At 42.3% G+C, this 20,617-nt stretch overlaps 1 protein-coding gene across 1 annotated transcript; it reads left to right on the top strand.

Annotated features, from left to right (window-relative positions):
* Positions 1–1,450: 1,450 nt before the first annotated feature.
* LOC143538903 (zinc finger protein ZAT11-like) lies at positions 1,451–2,149 on the top strand. Its single transcript, XM_077032345.1, has one exon. It carries the CDS (start codon positions 1,546–1,548, stop codon positions 2,080–2,082), a length of 537 nt encoding a protein of 178 aa, XP_076888460.1. The 5' UTR covers positions 1,451–1,545; the 3' UTR covers positions 2,083–2,149.
* The last annotated feature ends 18,468 nt before the right edge of the window (positions 2,150–20,617 follow it).

The raw sequence follows: 20,617 nt of genomic DNA on the forward strand, positions 1-20,617 counted from the left end.
TTAACAGATATAACTCTCGTGGTCTTCTTTTACAAATTAATTTGTTTGTTGCTATATAAATCTACCTAATAATTGAGTTGTTCTAGAGCATCCACAATGGGGTGTGGATACCAAGGTTTGAATGATGTGGATGGCTTCAAACAAGAGGGACACCAACTTTTGTTGTTGTGGGTTAAAAGTTTGCTTCACAAAGTTTGTGACTACAAACTTCATCCAAACTTCATTGGTGGCAAAAGGTGGGGGCCACTCTCTCAACCACACACATATATATAACATGTATATATATATATATTTCTTAATATTTTAATATTATATGATGAGTTTTTGAAGGTTTGTTGTTGTAGAATAAAGTAGGGTTTTTGAGAAAAGTTTGAAATCTGATGTGACACTGACGTGGCGGTTTGTAGATGTTTGTTGTTGTAGATGCTCTTATAACCATCGACTTGTACCTACCCCACCACCCCTAACAGAAGCTACATAGAGGGTGCACATTCAGAAGGGTTGTTCCCTTTTGGCTTTTCCTCCATTTGTTGTTTGATTCAGATTCAGCTCTGACCCGTGTTTGATATCGCATCTCTTCATAGGTAGGTAAATCTTATTCAAAATTTTGTTTTGGAGTCATTTTGAATGTTAAAGTTAACTTTTTTTAAGTGTGAATATATATATTCTTTATTAATTATTATCAATAAAAAATTAAAATTATAGCATAGCGGTACCAAATAGCGTAATAAAAGTGTTTCTTTTGGAGGCTTTGGAAAATTATGAATAACAGTTTTCAACAACTAAAGAACCTCATGTTCAAAATAGTTGAGGAGACGAAGAAAGAATCATTTATTTGATTGAATTAGATATCAATATTTAATTTTTTAAACTGATATAGGTGAAAGTCATATAATTGGTATGATGTAATTATGTAAATGTGTAAGTTGTAGTGTTGTACTCTGCCTCAAACCTTTAGCTAGTTGGTTTACTTTTTCGTTTATTTAATAGCGCCATTAAAAAAAAAGAAATTAGACTCCACCAATACTAAACTAGTAAGGTGTTTTATTAAATGACAAGTGGTAATGATAATGTTGATAAAAACGTTGGAACAGTTTGATGTTTCCAAGCGTGACTGTTCTAGAATCCGTACAAAGTCTTACTTTAGGCATCCGTTGAATTATCGGCGGCCCAATGAGTTACGTTTTCTTTGTCATGCACACGTGGTCCATGACGGCTCAGTCGGCTTCTAACCTTTGACCTTTTACTTTACTATTATTATTATTATTATTAATTTATTATTATTACCCTCATTTGTACGTGTTTAACATCCCTTTTCCATTCCCACAAGAAACTACGTGTCACTTTCGTGATCCACACTCTTTGGTCAAACTTAATTAAGTCAACACTTTGTCACCTATATATATCCCACCCCTCAACACAACTCTTACTTCATTCTATTCCAATTTGCATACAAAATATAAATAATATTGTTTGTTTGTTTTCACACAAATCTTTATCTTTTTAAGGTAATATTTCTAGGTCTTCATTGTTGGTTTAAGAAAAATGAAGTATCTACCGATGAAGAGATCACGAGAAGCCGAGCTAGACACAGCCCTAACGAACATGGCTAATTGCTTGATGCTACTTTCAAGGGGTCCAACAAGCACCGAGTTGTATGACAACACACCTGGTCCAAGTCGAGTCTTCGAGTGTAAAACATGTAACCGTCAGTTCACGTCTTTTCAAGCACTAGGTGGCCATAGGGCTAGCCACAAGAAGCCACGGCTCAATACCGAGCATGGTGACTTGACTCAGGGTGCCAACTTGGTGCCTCCGAAGCCTAAGTCACATGAGTGCTCGATATGCGGGCTAGAGTTTTCGATAGGACAAGCGTTGGGAGGACACATGAGAAGGCATCGGGCAACAGCTTTAACCAACGAGAACCAGTCTTCGGTATCGGATGATTCGTCTTCTTCGATGATGAATAAAGTTAACATTAAAAATGTTTTAAGTTTGGATTTAAATTTAACACCGTTAGAGAACGATTTGGAGTTCCATTTCAGAAAGGTGGTTCCAACCACAATTGAATTATTTATTTGATGGAATATTTTAGATGTAATTATTAATGCTATAGAAAATTTCCCTATTCATGTTTCTTTTCTTATATGTAGATTAATTACACATTTTGTAGATTTTATGAAGTATTTACTATACAATAATTTATTTACCCGATGATGATTTTATTTCTTATTTTTTTATTACTATTATTTTTAATTTATTTTTTCTTGACGGTTTAAGTTGACTTTCAAATGCTAATAATGTGGACATTTTATCTTAAAACTTTATTACGTAGTTGAGGCAGAATACATGCGCAAGCGAACTAAATCACATGCATTTTTTTAATAAGCCATCATGTTGACTAAAAATATTCAACTCTTTATAATTATAGGAGAGTGGTATTATATTATAATTTAAGTCTATGTTGTAAGACTAAGATTTGCGATTATTAAGTGTCGCGTTGTACTTCAATCTAAATATTTTAATAATCCGGCCAACAGCTTGAAGATATGAGGATTAATTGTTAATATGTAATTGCCACCTTTTATATGTCCTTCCCCGTTGCCTCATGTAATCAGTATTAGTATAAGTATAATATATATTAATAAGTTTGGCGTCGCAAGGACTCTATTGGGCCACTTGACGGCACCGTATTAGTCCACACATTTTATTCTATTTTATTCTGTTTTCTTTTTCACTTCCGGTGCCGTAACGAAAAAGGCTGAATGCCAATTTTGTTTTTTTGTTTGTTTGTTTTAGTTTATGTATTGTAACAAACGTGACGGAAATCGACCGAATTCGTGTTGACTTATCGCATATTGTTATAACTCCGGTAGCGTAACTAACTTAACAAAATCAACCAAAGCGTATAAGTTTTACCAACTGACGTCACACCATCCTCAATTTTTATTTTATTATTATTTTTTTTGGATTTTAGTTCCGGTATAATAACACACGTAACTGAAATCGACTGAATTAGCATCGACTTGTCGCCTCAACGCCCGAAATCGGTAAGGCTTAGCTTTATCATCGCCCAAGTTTTACCCACCTGCCCTGGCGCAACGCGTCAAGTAGAATAGTAGTTACAGATAATTAGATGATAAAGACAACTTCGATCGACACAACTTTTCCAAATCGACCTACTTACGCTCAAAGTAAAAAACTATTATTCGTGAAATTAAATTTGTTGATGGTGTAAAAACTATTATTCGTGAAATTAAATTTGTTGATGGTGTAAATGAGGGCGGTTGAAGAGGTAAGTCCCAGCAGAGCCCAGTTGGTCCCGCAAGACTCACCTTAAACAGGGACGTCTGCGCAAAGGCCATCTGCTTCCGCAGGACCCACCATGCTCATAGAACCTTACGCGCAGTACGCAAGCTGTACACGCAGGGAAAGCCTCCCAATGGTGAAGTACCCCGCCTGTTCCCGCAGTTGCGGATACAAGCCATCAGGGAAGGCTACCCGCAGACAGCAGGGCTACACGCACAAGACAATAGATACTTCAGTAGTCACATGAAGGAATGAGCAAGGCGGGAACAATCCCGCCTAAATGAGCCAGTCTGTATGATTCTGAAAGATCTTTTGTACTATACCTACCAAGGTATGGATAGGACAGACGATCTGACCAGAACAGCCCATGAGCCAATCACAGGGTGACAGCTCACCGACAACAGTGCGAGGAGGAGCACCCTCTAGTACTGTTTGTCACTATTAGCCGCTGCCTACTCACCAACCCTAACTGCAGGGCGTGCGCAGCCTACAGTTGGTGAAATAGTGTTACTGTTGGCCGTAACCTATTCACCAACCAGCATGGCCTGCGTATAATCCACAGTAGGTAGGACGTGCATAATCTACAGTTGGAGGAATAGTGCAGCCGACATAGTTACTGTTGGCCGTAATCTATCCACCAACCAGTATGGTCTGTGCATAGTCCGCTGTTGGTAGAACAGGAATACTATTCAGCCGGCTGTACCTTCTAGGAAACCTACCTTCGGCTATAAATACTCCAACATCTTGGAATGGTAAGATCATCTGTTATCCAGTTATCTAGCAATCTCTTAATATACACTTATATTCAGAGCAACCTAGTCTGATTCTCACGCCGGAGGGTGGTCACAAGGAGGAACCCCCCCTTCTCAGTGACGAGCTTACGGTGTTTGTTTTGCAGGTCTCCTGAAGAACAGCCTTCTCAGCTAGATCTCATCCGTGGGAAACATTACTTAACCCCCAGATTATCTATAATCTGTACCGGGTCACTTAGTGTTTCTTCATTGGCGCCATCCGTGCATAAAAGCTGGAACTATTTTAGTTTTTTCACAATTTCTGAAGAAATGGTTAACGTTACTCCGGTCCAAAGGCCTGTAACCGACCAAGAAACCCCGATAACAACCCCAGCAACTGGGGGGAACACCGGCGGTTATACAATCCTTACGAACACTACCCCGACTACCCAAGCCGGGGCAAGTGCAGTAAATATTCCACTGGGGTTCACCGATACCCAGCTGGAAAAACGAACGAGGGTCCCTCGCCAAACACTAGATCAAGTGAAGGCGTGGGCCGAAGCACGACAAAGAGAATTCCAAGTCGAGTTGGATGAACGCTTGCGTTCAGCTCAACAGGCCGATGAATTCTGCAGTACTCGCCAACACCTCAATATGAGCAGTGACTGCGAGTACTCAGAAGACGAGTTGGAGTCCGATACCGACGCGAACCCTCGCCATAAGGCGAAAGGGAAGCGTAAGGAAACGGACGTCCAACCAAAAAGGAATTTTGGGGAAGCTTTTAAACCAATCGCGGAGAGAAACCCGCGTGACTTCTCCAAGACCTTTAGACCAACTGCTACAAATGCAGGAAAGTCAAAATTTGCAAGGGACATTGCGGAAGCAATCGCCCCGAGAAGTGCCAAGCAAATGTCCAACATTGGCACTTATGATGGTCTATCCGACCCAGACGACCATTTGAACAGGTTCATTGCGGGGGCTACCGTCAGCAACTGGACGGAACCCACGTGGTGCTACATGTTCCAAATGACTCTGGTCGGAGCGGCCAGGGCATGGTTCGATCGTTTACCGATCCACCACATATATGACTGGGCGGACTTTCAGAACAAGTTCAGCCAGCACTTCAGCCAACAGAGGAAGTACACTGAAGAGCAGTGGACGATCCTCAACTGCGTGAGAGAAGAGGATGAATCTTTACTGGACTTCATCACTCGCTTCAACTCTAAAAAGCTTAGTCTCGGCAACATAAGTGAGGATCTGGTTCGCGCCGCCTTCATCCAAGGCGCCGAATACCCAGAACTTATCCGCACATTGACGGGTAAGGATGGCATGCCATCAACTTGGGATGCCATCATGACGGCGACAAAGCGCTTTGCCGAGACGGAAAAGCAACTGGGAAGGGATCTTCCCCAGATTACACACCTCTACACGCAGAGGACAAGAGAGAACAATGTCCGGATCGCCCGGCAGAACAAAAAGAGGAGGCTAGGTATTTGGCAGTCAAGGGTAAACTTTGACACCTCATCCAGCTCTCGCCCTCTTGTTGGCGGAAGGGATAACACACACCCTTCAAACCGAAAACATCGGTGGACGCCACTCACGAAGAGCGTCACGGAGATATTTGCCACGGAAAAATTGCCATGGCCAAAAGCCCCATTGATCCGGCAGAAACCTAATGCGGATCAGAGCAAATCCTGTGATTTCCACGGGACAAAGGGTCATGGTACTGAAGAGTGCACATCCCTGAAGGATATTGTTGAGACATTTGTGAAGGATGGGAGACTTGCACATCTCGTGGCATCAATCAGGAAGGGAGGAAGAAATGACAACCGGTACAGAGGTAACGGACGAAAGCCCGTCGACATCAGCATCAACATGGTTCATGGCAAGGTCGGAGGAAGAAAAAGACGAGCGACAGAACCATGTGCGTGGAAGGAAGCTGAGGTGCGCTTCCCGCGAGTGCCAGGAGGCCCCAGCAAAGAAGGCCCCATCGTCATCAAAAGCCAGCTGGGGCATTACATCACTTCCCGCACTCTTGTTGACAACGGCGCTTCGTCGACGGTGATGTACAGGCAGTTCTTTGACAAGCTGGATGATGAAGACAAAGAGCGCCTGGAAACGGTCTACGCTTCAATGGAAGGGTTTGATGGCAGCACAGAAACCCCCCTGGGTATCCTATCTTTCCCCGTTACTCTTACCGATGGGAATCATTCACGCACAGAAGACGTGGATTTTGTCGTGATGAGAAAGCCACACCACACGTACGACATCCTATTCGGAAGAGACGGGATGACAAGATTCAACGCCGTGGTATCTTCAGTCCACGGCATGATGGGATGGCCAACAGCTGAGGGTGTAGCGATGATCACTGGCATTCCCCAGGTATGCATCGCATCTGTCTCATCTAAACCCAAACCAAAAATGGCCAAACCAACCATTACCGAACCGGAAAAATGGGCCTTCAATGGCAAATACCCCGACCAGGCCGTTACCATTGGACCAACAATCGTTGATCCCACCCGCACCTTACTCAAACGCCTACTGCAGAAAAACGCTGACATCTTTGCGTGGACACCAGCTGACATGACTGGTGTACCCCGAGGTAAGGCGGAGCATAAGCTCAAATGCGATCCGGCTGTTACGCCAGTCGTACAAAAGCGCAGAGTAATGGGGCCTGAACAAACTAATGCGTGTAGAACCCAAGTCAAGGAACTCCTTGACACAGGCATCATACGCGTTAGTAAATATCAAACATGGGTTGCAAATCCCGTAATGGTACCGAAGAATGACAAACAATGGCGCATGTGCATAGATTTCAAAGATTTGAACAAAGCATGCCCCAAAGATTGTTATCCTTTACCAGAAATTGATCTTAAGGTGGATTCGTTGGCACCATTTCGCCTTAAATGCTTCTTGGATGCGTATAAGGGATACCACCAAATCCACATGGCCGTAGATGACCAGGACAAAACCGCGTTTCGGACGCCCGATGGTACATTTTGTTATAAAATGATGCCCTTCGGACTTAAGAATGCAGGGTCCACGTACCAACGCCTCATGGACAAAGAGTTTCATGCCCAAATCGGGAGAAACTTGGAAGTCTATATGGATGATTTGGTCATCAAAAGCCCCGAGCCAGAAGCGATGTTGAAAGACATTGAAGAAACTTTCAACACGCTCCGAAAAATAAACATGAAGCTCAACCCGAGCAAGTGTTCATTTGGGATGGAAGAAGGGAAGTTCTTGGGAGTCATTGTTACTAAAGATGGCTTCAGAGCGAACCCTGAAAAGGTCGAAGCCATTGTTAAAATGGAATCACCTACCACCATCAAACAGGCTCAGACACTGAATGGACGACTAGTCGCACTTAATCGCTTTCTGGCAAACCATGCAGATAAGTCGTTTCCTTTCGTGTCAACATTAAGAAACTGCTTAAAGAAAACGCACTTCCGCTGGACACCAGAAGCGGAAGCAGCTTTTCAGGAGATTCGGTCACGCCTGATCGAACTCCCAACACTTACAACACCACAAGCGGGAGAGGAGTTAATCCTATACCTTTCCGCAACAGATAGAGCAACCGGGGCAGTACTGCTAACAGAACGAAAAGGCATCCAGATGCCAATCTATTATGTTAGCCGTGTACTAACAGACGTAGAAGCCCGGTACTCTACCCTCGAAAAATTAGTCTTAGCACTTATACACGCTTCACGCAGGTTAAGACGATATTTCCAGGGTCACCCAATCACCATTCTCACCAACTTCAAACTCTCAAACGTTCTAGGCAAACCCGAATTATCGGGACGTCTAGCCAAATGGGCAATTGAATTGGGAGAATATGCAATTAAGTACAATCCAAGACCAGCCATAAAAGGCCAGGTCCTGGCCGATTTTATTGCAGAAGTACCCGCTACGCGGGAGAAAGAGTGCCAGGAGGAGGCTCAACCCTCCCCAGCACAGGACATCAATGATATCTGGCGACTCTACACTGATGGAGCAGCCAATAACGAGGGTTCAGGCGCAGGGTTAAAATTAACCAACCCAGCAGGCCAAGAATATACTTACGCTATTCGGTTGGATTTCCCAAGCACGAATAACGAAGCCGAATACGAAGCACTCTTGGCCGGATTGAGAATTGCGCGTAAAATGGGAGTGAAAAACTTGGAAGCCCACGTGGATTCCATGCTGGTAGCCAACCAGATAAATGGGACGTACACGGCTGTGAACGACACAATGGCCCTGTACCTCGCCCAGGCAAAAACCCTTATGCGTGATTTTAATGATTGTAAAGTCATACACGTCAAGCGCAGCGAAAACAAATCTGCGGATGCGTTAAGCAAGCTTGCATCATTAGCCTTCACCCACTTGGGAAAGGACATCCGCATTGAACTCCTCGAAGCACCATCAGTCCCGCAAAAGGAAATTTGTGTCATCCAAACCGGTACAGAAACGTGGATGACACCAATAATAAATTACCTTGCAGCAGAAACACTACCAGAATCAAAAACACAGGCAAGAAAACTACGCTGTAAAGTACTAAATTATCAACTCATCAATAACAACCTTTACAGACGTAACTTTCTTGGCCCACTTTTAAGATGCGTGAACAACCAAGATGCTGACTACCTCTTAAAGGAAGTACACGAAGGCATCTGTGGAGTTCACGCAGGTCCCCGCGCTGTTGTGGCTAAACTGAACAATGCGGGATACTTTTGGCCGGGGATGCATATGGATGCACTGGCATACATTAGAAAATGCAGGTCTTGTCAGCTTTACGCACCCAACACGCATCGCCCGAAGAACGAACTTGTTCCAGTCACTTCTTCATGGCCATTTCAGAAGTGGGCCATCGATGTGACAGGCCCATTTCCCACAGCAGCAGGAAATGTTCAGTTCCTAGTGGTAGCCATCGATTACTTCACCAAGTGGATAGAAGCAAAACCTTTAGCCCAAACAACCGCAAAACATATCAAAAAATTTATTTAGGAATTTATTATTTGTCGTTTTGGACTTCCACAGAATTTGGTAAGCGATAACGGCACCAACTTTGCTGACAAGAAGCTACAACAGTGGCTAAAAGAACTTCAAATCACCCACACCTTTACCTCAGTGGCACACCCGCAAGGTAATGGTGAGGTGGAAAGAGCAAACAAGAGCATCGTCGATGGCATAAAGAAAAGACTCTTGAAACACAGATCCGGCTGGGTGGACGAGCTTCCGCACGTCCTTTGGGCAAACCGAACGCTGAAGAAGGCCAGTACGGGAGAAACCCCGTTCAGTCTCACTTATGGCACTGAAGCCATGGTCCCAGTCGAAATTGGTTTACCCTCACCAAGGGTCTTGATCCAGCCAGAAGACAATGATGCGGAAAGACGGTTAGACCTTATGCTAACCGAGGAACGTTGAGACTTAGCCGCAGTGCGTGAAGAAAATTACAAACGACAAATGCAAAAGTACTACAACACGCGGGTAAAACTCTGCAACTTCAATGAAGGAGACTACATACTGCGTAACAACGAGGCTTCAAACCAAGAGCGCCCAGGAAAGCTGGCCCCGGTCTGGGAAGGGCCATACATTATAAAAGAAGTCCTGGGAAAAGGCGCATACCGGCTTGAAAGGCTCGATGGCACTCCTATCCCAAGAACATGGAATGGAGCTCAATTACGCAAATGTTATATGTAGATCAATTCCAAACTTGTAAAGAAAAGGCCTAGAGCCACTTCTAATGGAAATGATTCTCCTTACACAATGTGTTGATAGCCTTACCTTTAACTTATGAACTTCCCATGTGCCGGTATTCACCGCACCAATGCGTGAAGAAGTAAGTAGTTGCGTGTGGAAGGCGGCAAAACCCGCATAAACACAACGCTAAAAATGTTAAAAAGTTCTAAGGAAAACCTACACGCAGGTGAGATGTAAGTAAAGTTTAGCCATCCTTGTAAGTGCAAGTGACGGTCTTACCCGCACAATCACAAAAAAGGAAGCAAAACTTCAACCTATCATCTACCACGTTCAAAGGTTAACTTATTCTGAACACTTAGAAAATTTCAAGGAAAAGATAAGGAAAACTTCCACGCAGGATAAATGTAAGTTTAGCCATCCTACTAAGTGCAAGTGACGGTCCTACCCGCACAATCATGAAAGAGGAAGCAAAAATAAACTTATAATTTACCATGTCAAAAAGTTAACTTATCTAAGTACTAAAGAAATTGCTAAGTGTAAACATGCGTTAAATAAACAAAGAAAAGGACAAACACATTCTTTATTTCATCAACTTGAATATTACAAACATTGCTGGGTATATACCCGCATACAAAAGAAGTACAAGAGCAAATATCTACGCTAGTGGTGGAAAGGGATCTTTTGGATCATGCTTCAGGACCACTCCCACTTGGACCCGCACCATCAGCAGAGTGTGACGGTTCAAGGAAAGCTCTAAGGACAGCAAGCCCATCATCAGCAGCAGCAATTTCATTTACCTTCTCCACCACTGGATGCGGGAAGGCAGCATACTGGTTCACTGCTTGGTCATAAATAGTTTCGGTATCCGCATTATACAAAGGGAAGTTGGAAGGCGGGACGCCTTTCTCAGCAAACCCTAGACCAAGCAGGAAGCCGGTCCGTTCCCCATCCTCATGAGAAGCGTTGAGGGCTGCGCTCATAGCATCGTCGTAAGATGTCTCTGAAAAGACCCGATGCACAACCTACAAAAAATGTACAAGTATAAGAACTTCTATTCTACAAAGGAAAGCGTGACGACATAAAGCCAAAATACCTGAGGCAACACTTCTCGAAGAAGCCATTCCTTGGCAGCCAGAGCTTGGGTGCAAGCGCGTTCAGCTTCGTTCTTATTAAGATTGGCGAGAAGCACATCCTTTGCAGCGGCCTCTTCAACGCCCTTAAGCTTCCGCTCGGTCTGCGCAAGCACACCCCTCTGGTCCAGGATCTCTTGAAGTTTCTTCGCATCCTCCATAGCCAAGGCATCATGAGCCTGTTGAAGAGCCTCTAACTTAGCTTTAAGTTCTTCATTCTCCAGGCGGAGAGGCTCAGCAACAGCTTCAGCCTTGGTGGCCCTCTCGGTCGCGTTCCTCACAGTCTCCTTAGCTAGCCGAAGCTGTTCGTTAACAGCTTGGGCAGCCTTGGAGCGGGCCTCGAGTCGCGCTTGAACCTCAACCTCGAGGGCCTTGAAGGCCTTCTCCTTCTCCGCAGATACTGCGGTCAGTTTTTGGTTCTCCTCCCGGAGAGCACGCGCCTGAGATATTTCTTTAACACGAGCTGCTTTCAACTTGTCGTTTTCACGACAAAGCAACTCGACGCGTGGCTGCATCCGCGCCAGGAGAACCCGAAGCTCGTTGGTTAGCCTACCCTCCTGGTAGCTAACCATGGCTTCCCCCAACGCACCATGGGGAGCAGCGTGGCGAGCCCAGTCCACGCACTCCACAGGTGTGCGAAGGGTTGTTCCTCGGCGTATGTTCCATCTTGGAACATACACTTCATTGGAATCCGACACTGCAAAAGAAACAAAGCAGTTAGGAAAAGATGATAAAAATTACATAAAGGACAAAAGAACCCTACGCACCTGTAGGGTCAATCACAGGCCGATAGCCACCGAACCCATCACCTGAACCTAAGGGAAATCCATCCAAAAGGTCAGGCAGATGGGAAGGTAACAAAGATCGGCGAGAAGCCCCGCGCGTACCTGAAGGTCCAGCCGTCGAGGCCGATGGCGGAGGCGGCATGGTTTCCGCCGCAGTCGATGGAGGAGGCATGGTGTCCGTCGCGGACGCCGCCGAAGAGTCAGCAGCAACAGTAACCGCCGGCTCGGTGAACGATGCTGTAAAAATTGCACTCACCGCCGGCGGTGACGTCATCTCGGCTGGAACAGTCGGCTCAGAATGAGCAACTGAACCAGCGGAAGCAGGCGCAGGCGCCTGGGTCGACGCCTCAGGTAGGCTGACCAAGCCTACCGTCATTGGCGGAGAGGTTGTACTCGGCCCCTCACCCTGGAATGCGCCAACATCCACACCTGCGTAAAGAAGAAAAGCGTTAAAAAGACTTGGAAGATTAAACTATGAAGATAAAAGCTAAGAGAGTTGTACTTACAGGGTTTCTTCAGCTTGAAAGTACGGACGGGCGGGGACGAACCCGATGGAGCCGGTCTCTTGATGCCGGTCACCGTCGTCGTCATTGGTTCTCCAGAGGTAACAGTCGTAGCCTCCGGAACAGTGGTCTTCTCACCACCGGGCTTTCCCCCCGCCTCTTCACTATCTGACTCAGTGTCAGATAGGAGTACTGGATCGGCTGTGGAGGCTGTTTTCTCCTTCCCTTTCCCGCCGGCAGCCCGCTTCTTCCGCACTAACGAAGGACCATCTGCGGATTCCTCAGAAGAAGACAGGGTGTAAGGAATTCCAGCAGCGGGTACAGCACTGAGGGGTGGAGGAGAGAATAACGCCTTACCTGGCCGCCGGTGGCTCAGGATCTCGTGGCCCAGCGGATAAACCTCCACAAACCGATCCGCTGTTTGCTCCAGGATGGGCAAATCGTTCTCATCAAGAGCACGAGTACCCATCCGCACAGGATCGTCAGCTTCCCGCGGGTACAGGAGCGACTCCAAATTGTTCCCCTCTGAAAGAAAAGAAACAGTTAGAAGACAAACTCATATCAGCAAGAAAGACAAAACATACCATAAGGAGTAGAGTTCAAACCGTATTCGAGAAGGATGGGAACCTGAGACGCCTCCTTCCACACCCGGCTCATCCCCAGCATCACCATCCCGGACTCCGCAAACCGGTAAACCGGAGATTGGACCAGGGATATCTTCGAGAACCATTCCGCCTCCTGGTAGTTGGGGGCGTGAAGGCTCGGAATTGCTTGGCCATTTTTAAACTTCATGGCAAGGGGGACGGCGCGGGCGGATATGTAGAAGAACTCCCGCTTCCACGATCGGAGACTGCGCTCGGTCGCACAAATCTTTAAACCCTTGATACGGGTTGTCAGGGTGTACCACCCCTGGATGCACCTCCAAGTATAGAGGTCATCAGGCGGTCCACATGGGGCTCGATGCCCAGAATCCGGCACACCCACTCGAAGTGGCGAATCTTGGCGACCGCCATAGGGTGCAGCTCGGTCAAATGAACACTGTGCCTCTCAAGGACACGGTAAACAAACTTTGTCAATGGGAACCTAAGATTCCCATAGACAAAGAATGCTGCATAAACCCCGATCTTGCCTCTGGGGGCATCGTACACGGTCTGGTGGGATTCAGGAAACTCAGGCTCGAGAGGATCGAGCATGAACTTCCTAACAACATACCGGTACTGATCGCCGGGCAGAGCACACTGGCACTCGCCAGCAGTACTCCTATCATCGGTCGTAGGCTCGAAATCATGTGAAGACATCTTGCAAAAGGAAGAAGAAAACGATTTCAGGGGAATGCTCGACTAATTAGAGTATTCACCGGAAATCACTGTAAAGATGAAGAGAAAATGTGAAAGTATGAATTGGAAAGGATCCTCCACCCCCTTTATATACTAATCGCAATTAATGCGGTGAATTTAATGCGGAGGAGAGAGAAATTGAAGGTGCAATGAAAAGATGACGCGTGGCAAAAAGCAACCTGGCAACAGCTGTCAAAAGGACGCGTGCCAGTAATTTCGCGGCCACGCGCCCGAAAAATCGCGCCCACGCGCCTGAAAAAGCGTCTGGAATGACCGTGTACTGTCACGTCACCATAACTTCCTGCACGTCCTGACACAGTCAGAAGAAACCGTCGCACGACGTTTCAGATGTTTGGACTGTTCTTATCCTTACCAACCTTTCGAATTTCAAAATTCAAAATTCAAAAAGATTCAAAAGTAAGTGGGAAAATACCCCTTACCTTGGCAACCAAGTAACCATAAGACGGATGCGGGTACAGTGTTAAGGTAAAACCCTTCACATACCTAGCACCCGCAGGGAATTGAAGCCAAGAAAACCCCGACAACAAAGTAACTATAAGGCGGGTGCGGGTACAGTGTTAAGGCAAAACCCTTCACATACCTAGCACCCGCAGGGAATTGACGCCAGGGGTACCTTGAAAGTAAAGTAACTGTAAGACGAGCGCGGGTACAGTGTTAAGGCAAAACCCTTCACATACCTAGCACTCCGCAGGGAATTGAAACCAAGAAGGATCTTTTGGGCAATGCTTGTGGAAACGGAAATAACATCCCCGCATAGCGGGAACGTCGAGAACTACATTGTTTGAGGCTCCAGGATGGAATTGGTGGTTTAAACATAATTGATCACTATGTTCAAAACCACTAAAACCTCAGGGAGAATCCACACAAGTGAGACTCAACGCTCCTGACTTGCGAGAAGGTTACATACCTACCCGCATCATACCCAAAGATCAAGCAAAAAAAAATCGGGAATTTTTGCAAGTGACATTAGGAAATCCGCGGGAAGAATCCCCACGGAGAACCTTAAAACTAAAAACCTTTTCAAAACCCCTTGCTTAAAGTCCAAAAGTTCACCTCACTTTATTGAACATTCATGAGAGGAACATTGGACTGGGGGGACTTGAAGAGGTAAGTCCCAGCAGAGCCCAGTTGGTCCCGCAAGACTCACCTTAAACAGGGACGTCTGCGCAAAGGCCATCTGCTTCCGCAGGACCCACCATGCTCATAGAACCTTACGCGCAGTACGCAAGCTGTACACGCAGGGAAAGCCTCCCAATGGTGAAGTACCCCGCCTGTTCCCGCAGTTGCGGATACAAGCCATCAGGGAAGGCTACCCGCAGACAGCAGGGCTACACGCACAAGACAATAGATACTTCAGTAGTCACATGAAGGAATGAGCAAGGCGGGAACAATCCCGCCTAAATGAGCCAGTCTGTATGATTCTGAAAGATCTTTTGTACTATACCTACCAAGGTATGGATAGGACAGACGATCTGACCAGAACAGCCCATGAGCCAATCACAGGGTGACAGCTCACCGACAACAGTGCGAGGAGGAGCACCCTCTAGTACTGTTTGTCACTATTAGCCGCTGCCTACTCACCAACCCTAACTGCAGGGCGTGCGCAGCCTACAGTTGGTGAAATAGTGTTACTGTTGGCCGTAACCTATTCACCAACCAGCATGGCCTGCGTATAATCCACAGTAGGTAGGACGTGCATAATCTACAGTTGGAGGAATAGTGCAGCCGACATAGTTACTGTTGGCCGTAATCTATCCACCAACCAGTATGGTCTGTGCATAGTCCGCTGTTGGTAGAACAGGAATACTATTCAGCCGGCTGTACCTTCTAGGAAACCTACCTTCGGCTATAAATACTCCAACATCTTGGAATGGTAAGATCATCTGTTATCCAGTTATCTAGCAATCTCTTAATATACACTTATATTCAGAGCAACCTAGTCTGATTCTCACGCCGGAGGGTGGTCACAAGGAGGAACCCCCCCTTCTCAGTGACGAGCTTACGGTGTTTGTTTTGCAGGTCTCCTGAAGAACAGCCTTCTCAGCTAGATCTCATCCGTGGGAAACATTACTTAACCCCCAGATTATCTATAATCTGTACCGGGTCACTTAGTGTTTCTTCAGCGGTAAACTTGTGTTGGGTGTTCTTATTTGTTGAGTAAATTGAAAATTATGAATAACTAAATTCTAGATTACGTTCTTTAACTAATTAATTAGCGCATTGAATGTCCATAAACTTCACTACTTACTGTAATTCATGTCTTTTCCTCTACGATAGATATGTCCGTTATATCTAGTCATGTGTGATGTACATGTGGGTATTTTGGGTTTTTTATCTATTTATTTAAAAAAGCAATCACACACATATATAGGTATTGGATTATTTCATAAGTTTTTTACAGCGAGAAGTGAATGTGTAACTTCATTAATCCCTAATTTCACCTCATTTCTTATGTGTAGGTGCGTTGTGTAGGTGCATATGTATGTGTGTAAGTACGTATGTTTGTATATGTGTACGTATGTTTGTATGTGTGTAGGTACATAGGTTTGAATGTGGTTCGGTACATTTACATGTTTGTAGGTAGGTTTGAATGTGTAATTAAGACATAAATACAACCAACCTACATATATATATGTAACATCATATGAAAGAGAGTGAAATTAGGGATTAATGGAGTTATACCTTCACTTCTCGACATTCAATGCACTTCTCGCTATATATATATATATATATATATATATATATATATATATATATATATATATATATAGGGGATGGTTCATGCGAGAAGTAAAATTATAGCGAGAAGTGCGAGAAGTTAATCTGGACCACTCATTTAATTTTTAATCTTGAATAATTAAAATACATAAAAAGGTTATTAAAGTAATATAAATGTATTCTCCCTCCAATTAATATATATAATTAAACCAATACAAGTTACATTTCTAACTAATATAATTCATATAATCACAATAAATCCATAAAACAATAAATTAATCTTTATAATTTTTTACCCTATCTCTTGAATTCACCTACACAACTATAATATTTTCCTACATCTCTACAATTTTTTTCCTACGTATCTTTAAATTTTTCGTACACATCTAAATATGTTTCCTACACATTTCCAATTTCTTCGTACGCATGTTTTTCGTCCTACACATCTTCAAATGTTTCATACGCATATTTAATTTCTTCCTACACGTCTTTAATTTTCTCATACATATCTTACTTTTTATACTATACATCTTTAATTTTCTTATACACAACATATTTTTTTCCTACACATCTACAATTTCGCCGAACACGTTTTTCTTTCGTCATACATATCTTCAATTTTTCCTACGCGTATTTAATTTATTCCATCGCATATTCAAACTTTTCCTACACATTTTTAAATTTCTCATACACATCTTCGTTTTTTCCCCTACACATTTCTAATTTTCCCATACACAACTTAATTTTTTCCTACACATCTTTATTTTTCTCAAACACATCTTATTTCTTTTCCTACACATTACCAGTTTATTCGTACACATTTTTCTGTCTCTTCTGATTTTTAATTTTTTTTCAAAATAGCAATCAATAATGAATATACTATTTTGCTTAAATGTTATAAATTAAAAACTTTTTATTGGTGAAAAAAGAGCAAAATCAAATCTTACACTAACATATAATAAAATAAATAAATTGTAACTTACAAATTATAAATTTTTGAGCTTTTATTTAGGGATAGATGATATTAATTAAATGATGATTTATTTTATTCTATCTAAACTACCCTATTATTATTAATTTCAAAGTCTTTCAAGTTTTATTAATTATAATTAATGCAATAAATTTTCAACCATTGATTAATAATCTAATGGTTGAGATCATTTCCGAAATGAACTTAATCATATATATATATATATATATATATATATATATATATATATATAATTACATTTACCCGTCATCTATTGTTGTCAACACTAACCCCTATGTGTGTGTGGAATATATATTGAATAAAAAAACTGAGTTTTGAAAAATGATATAATCCATGTCACTGTTTTAAAAGAAATAACAAATAGGCATGGTAACTTGTTATTGCGATATGGTAAAGGACGAACTGATTGCATTCCATTCAATAGTGATTACAATAAATGGGGCTCGTGGGCTGAACTAGGGATGAGTTTGGGATAGTTCTATATTTGTACCTGTACATGTACCCGATTGTACTAGTACCAAATTTTCAGTATGGTACGGGTACGGGTATTTCGGTACAGTTGCCATTTTTGTATCACTTTACTTTTTTATTTTTAAATATTCGACGATCTTGAAACCGGTACCGGTACGAGTAACAAACAACCTGAATTGGTTCGGGTATCGGTACTTTCACAGGTACGTGACGAGTACCAAATTAGTACAGATACCAAATTGGTCATTGATTTAATGAAAAGTAAGTATTGAAGAACTCTAATTCGGTTTCCGACCTTAAGTTATTTGTTTGTTAGTTCGAGTCTTGGATGTTATATTATTTAATTTTAAAACAACGTGTGGTACTTGTTCATTAATAACATGGTTGGAGAATTTATTTTATATATTAAATATGAAGAATCCCAATTTATACTCCAAACATGTACAAAATACCAAATGTACCCGTACATGTACCCGATTGTACATGTACTAAAATTCAACAAAAATGAGTACCAATACTCGTACCAAATAAGCTAAATTGGTACGGGTACGATACGAGTATGAGTACAGGTATTTAGGACAAAATGCTCATACTTAGGCTGAACACTAATAAACCCTAAATAATATAATACTATATTATCCAATACCCCCCCCCTCTGGTCAGAGCGGTAAAGAATCAGACGCTCAGGCAGGAAAATAAAAAAGAAAGGTGAAGAAAACAACAACAGCTTTAACTAGTCATGAAATCAGTTCTTGACTTGTAGGTACAAAACTTTTGGTAACAAATCCACAGGATATTTCTTGTCTTCAAAAGCATGCGACTGTGGGGCAGAATTTGACATGGATGGCTTGTTGATGCGTGCGTGCGGTGTGTAGTAAAATAATAATGGATTGGAGATTTAGCTCTTGCACAAGATCGTGTGTTAAATTTATAAAAGTGATTTCTACTAAGACTTAACTCACACAAAATAGGCAAGTGTCCTATCGTATATGTAGAATAGTATTGGTAAGAACCAAATATCGATCCGTGGACACAAATGTTTCTAATAATGAATCTTCGTTTTAATTCAATCGGAGAGTTTTAATCATTTTGAGGTTGGCTTTTAACTTTTTATAAAATAGAAGTACTTATATATATATATAATATAGATGACAAGAAGAGAAATTCTAAATGAGTGTTTCAAATATATGAAGGTTACCATCTAATATCAAGAATCCACTCCATTTATCCTTGATGATTATAAAGTAAACATGTGATAAACTTGTCGTAATAATATATGATATAATAGACTCTCATTTCTAAGTGAACATATCCTATGACATAAAAGAAAGTAGCATGCACATTTAAAGTCAACCCTTTCCTAATGTCATGCTACCACGAGAATGTCAATTTGAGTTGGAAAGTAGTTTAGTATATTAGAAAGATTAGGATTGACTTCGATTTCTCAAATACCAATTTTAATAACTTTGGGTGGTTATAGTTTGGTCACACAACCTCCCCTTGGTTGATTTAAGTAGGTTATAATTACACATTCCGTTAACATATGTTTTCTTTAACTAGTATGTTAACCTAAGCAATCATATTAACAATGTTATTTCAGAATTATCAAAACTAGAGAAATAGATCATAGCTTATATCTCATCATTTCTAAGTACAATATAAGGATCCATGTTTCGATAAATTATCAAAGTATTCTTTCTTTTAAGAACATGAATCGATCATGAATGATTGTTAATCACCAACTTTGAATTGTTGAATTAAGATAGTGAAATATTTCTCATCAAATGACAATTGCAAAATAACCATGTACTTTACTAAACTAAATCACATGTTAAACATAACCATCAAGTAAAACAAAGCTTCTTCATAGATTTTAGATGGTAAATGGAGTTTAGCTCATAATGAGCATGGTTATGAACATTAAATTGATGATGATAACAAACACATGATTAAACTAGAACAAATTAACCAAATGTGGATGAATCTTCCTACTTAATGATGATGGTGGATAATGGTGATGATGATGATGATAACTTCCAAGCCTTCAAACTCTCCACAAGATCTTCAATATGAGTGTAACGTGGGCGTTTTTATAAGAGAAACCCATTTAGAGATTTTCTTCAAGCACCCTTGATCAATGCAACATGAACCTCTATTTATAGGCAGTCTGGAGAAGTAGACACGACCCCGTGCTTCATGAGGCACGACCCCGTGTCCAGGTGTCCAGTTGCATTAAATGCTGTCAGATCGTTCATGATGACTCACCACAGGGGCGTGCTTCCTGAGGCACGGCCCCGTGCTTTTTTGTGACACGTGATAATTCTTTTTGTCTTTTCTCAAAGGTGATCACGGCCCCATGGTTGCTAAAGCACGACCCCATGATTCTGTGTCCAGTATTTGTCCTTTCTTTCAGATTTTTGTCTTTTCTTGTGTTCAGAAGCATGGGGGCGTGGTCAGTGAAGCACGGGGGCGTGGTTGGGTTTTTCTTGGGTTTTCTTTCGATATTCTTCTTCTTCTTTTCTCTTGTTTATTCGTTTAAGGCTTGGGTTTACCTGAAATTGCATTTTAATGTGATAAGTTTCCTTCTGAGCTATATTATTTGATAGAAGTTGCAGTTTTTAGAGATTATTTGATGTTAAAAAGATGTATAATTTTATATACATCACTTGTAAGCTATTGATCTTAAAAAAATATCACCATATTTGTTAGGGTTACATAAGTGTAGTTCATTGGTTCATGGTTCCTTGAATAACACGGACTGTCAGGGCCGTCTCCGAGAATTGTTAAACAATTTTGGGCCAAAGGTGACAATTTTTTGGGCCTTAAGTAAAAAATGGCGTTTTGTTGGGTTTAAAAATTTTAGTTATTATATGAGTTTAATTGGTTATGATTTGTGTTGTATAAAAACCTTTTGTATAAAAATAGAGTTAAAATGTTTCAAG

This window comes from Bidens hawaiensis, unplaced genomic scaffold, assembly GCF_021521415.1.
Source record: "Bidens hawaiensis isolate Kalapana, Puna unplaced genomic scaffold, B.hawaiensis_p1.1 tig00011760_1, whole genome shotgun sequence".
NCBI classification, from domain to species: domain Eukaryota; kingdom Viridiplantae; phylum Streptophyta; class Magnoliopsida; order Asterales; family Asteraceae; genus Bidens; species Bidens hawaiensis.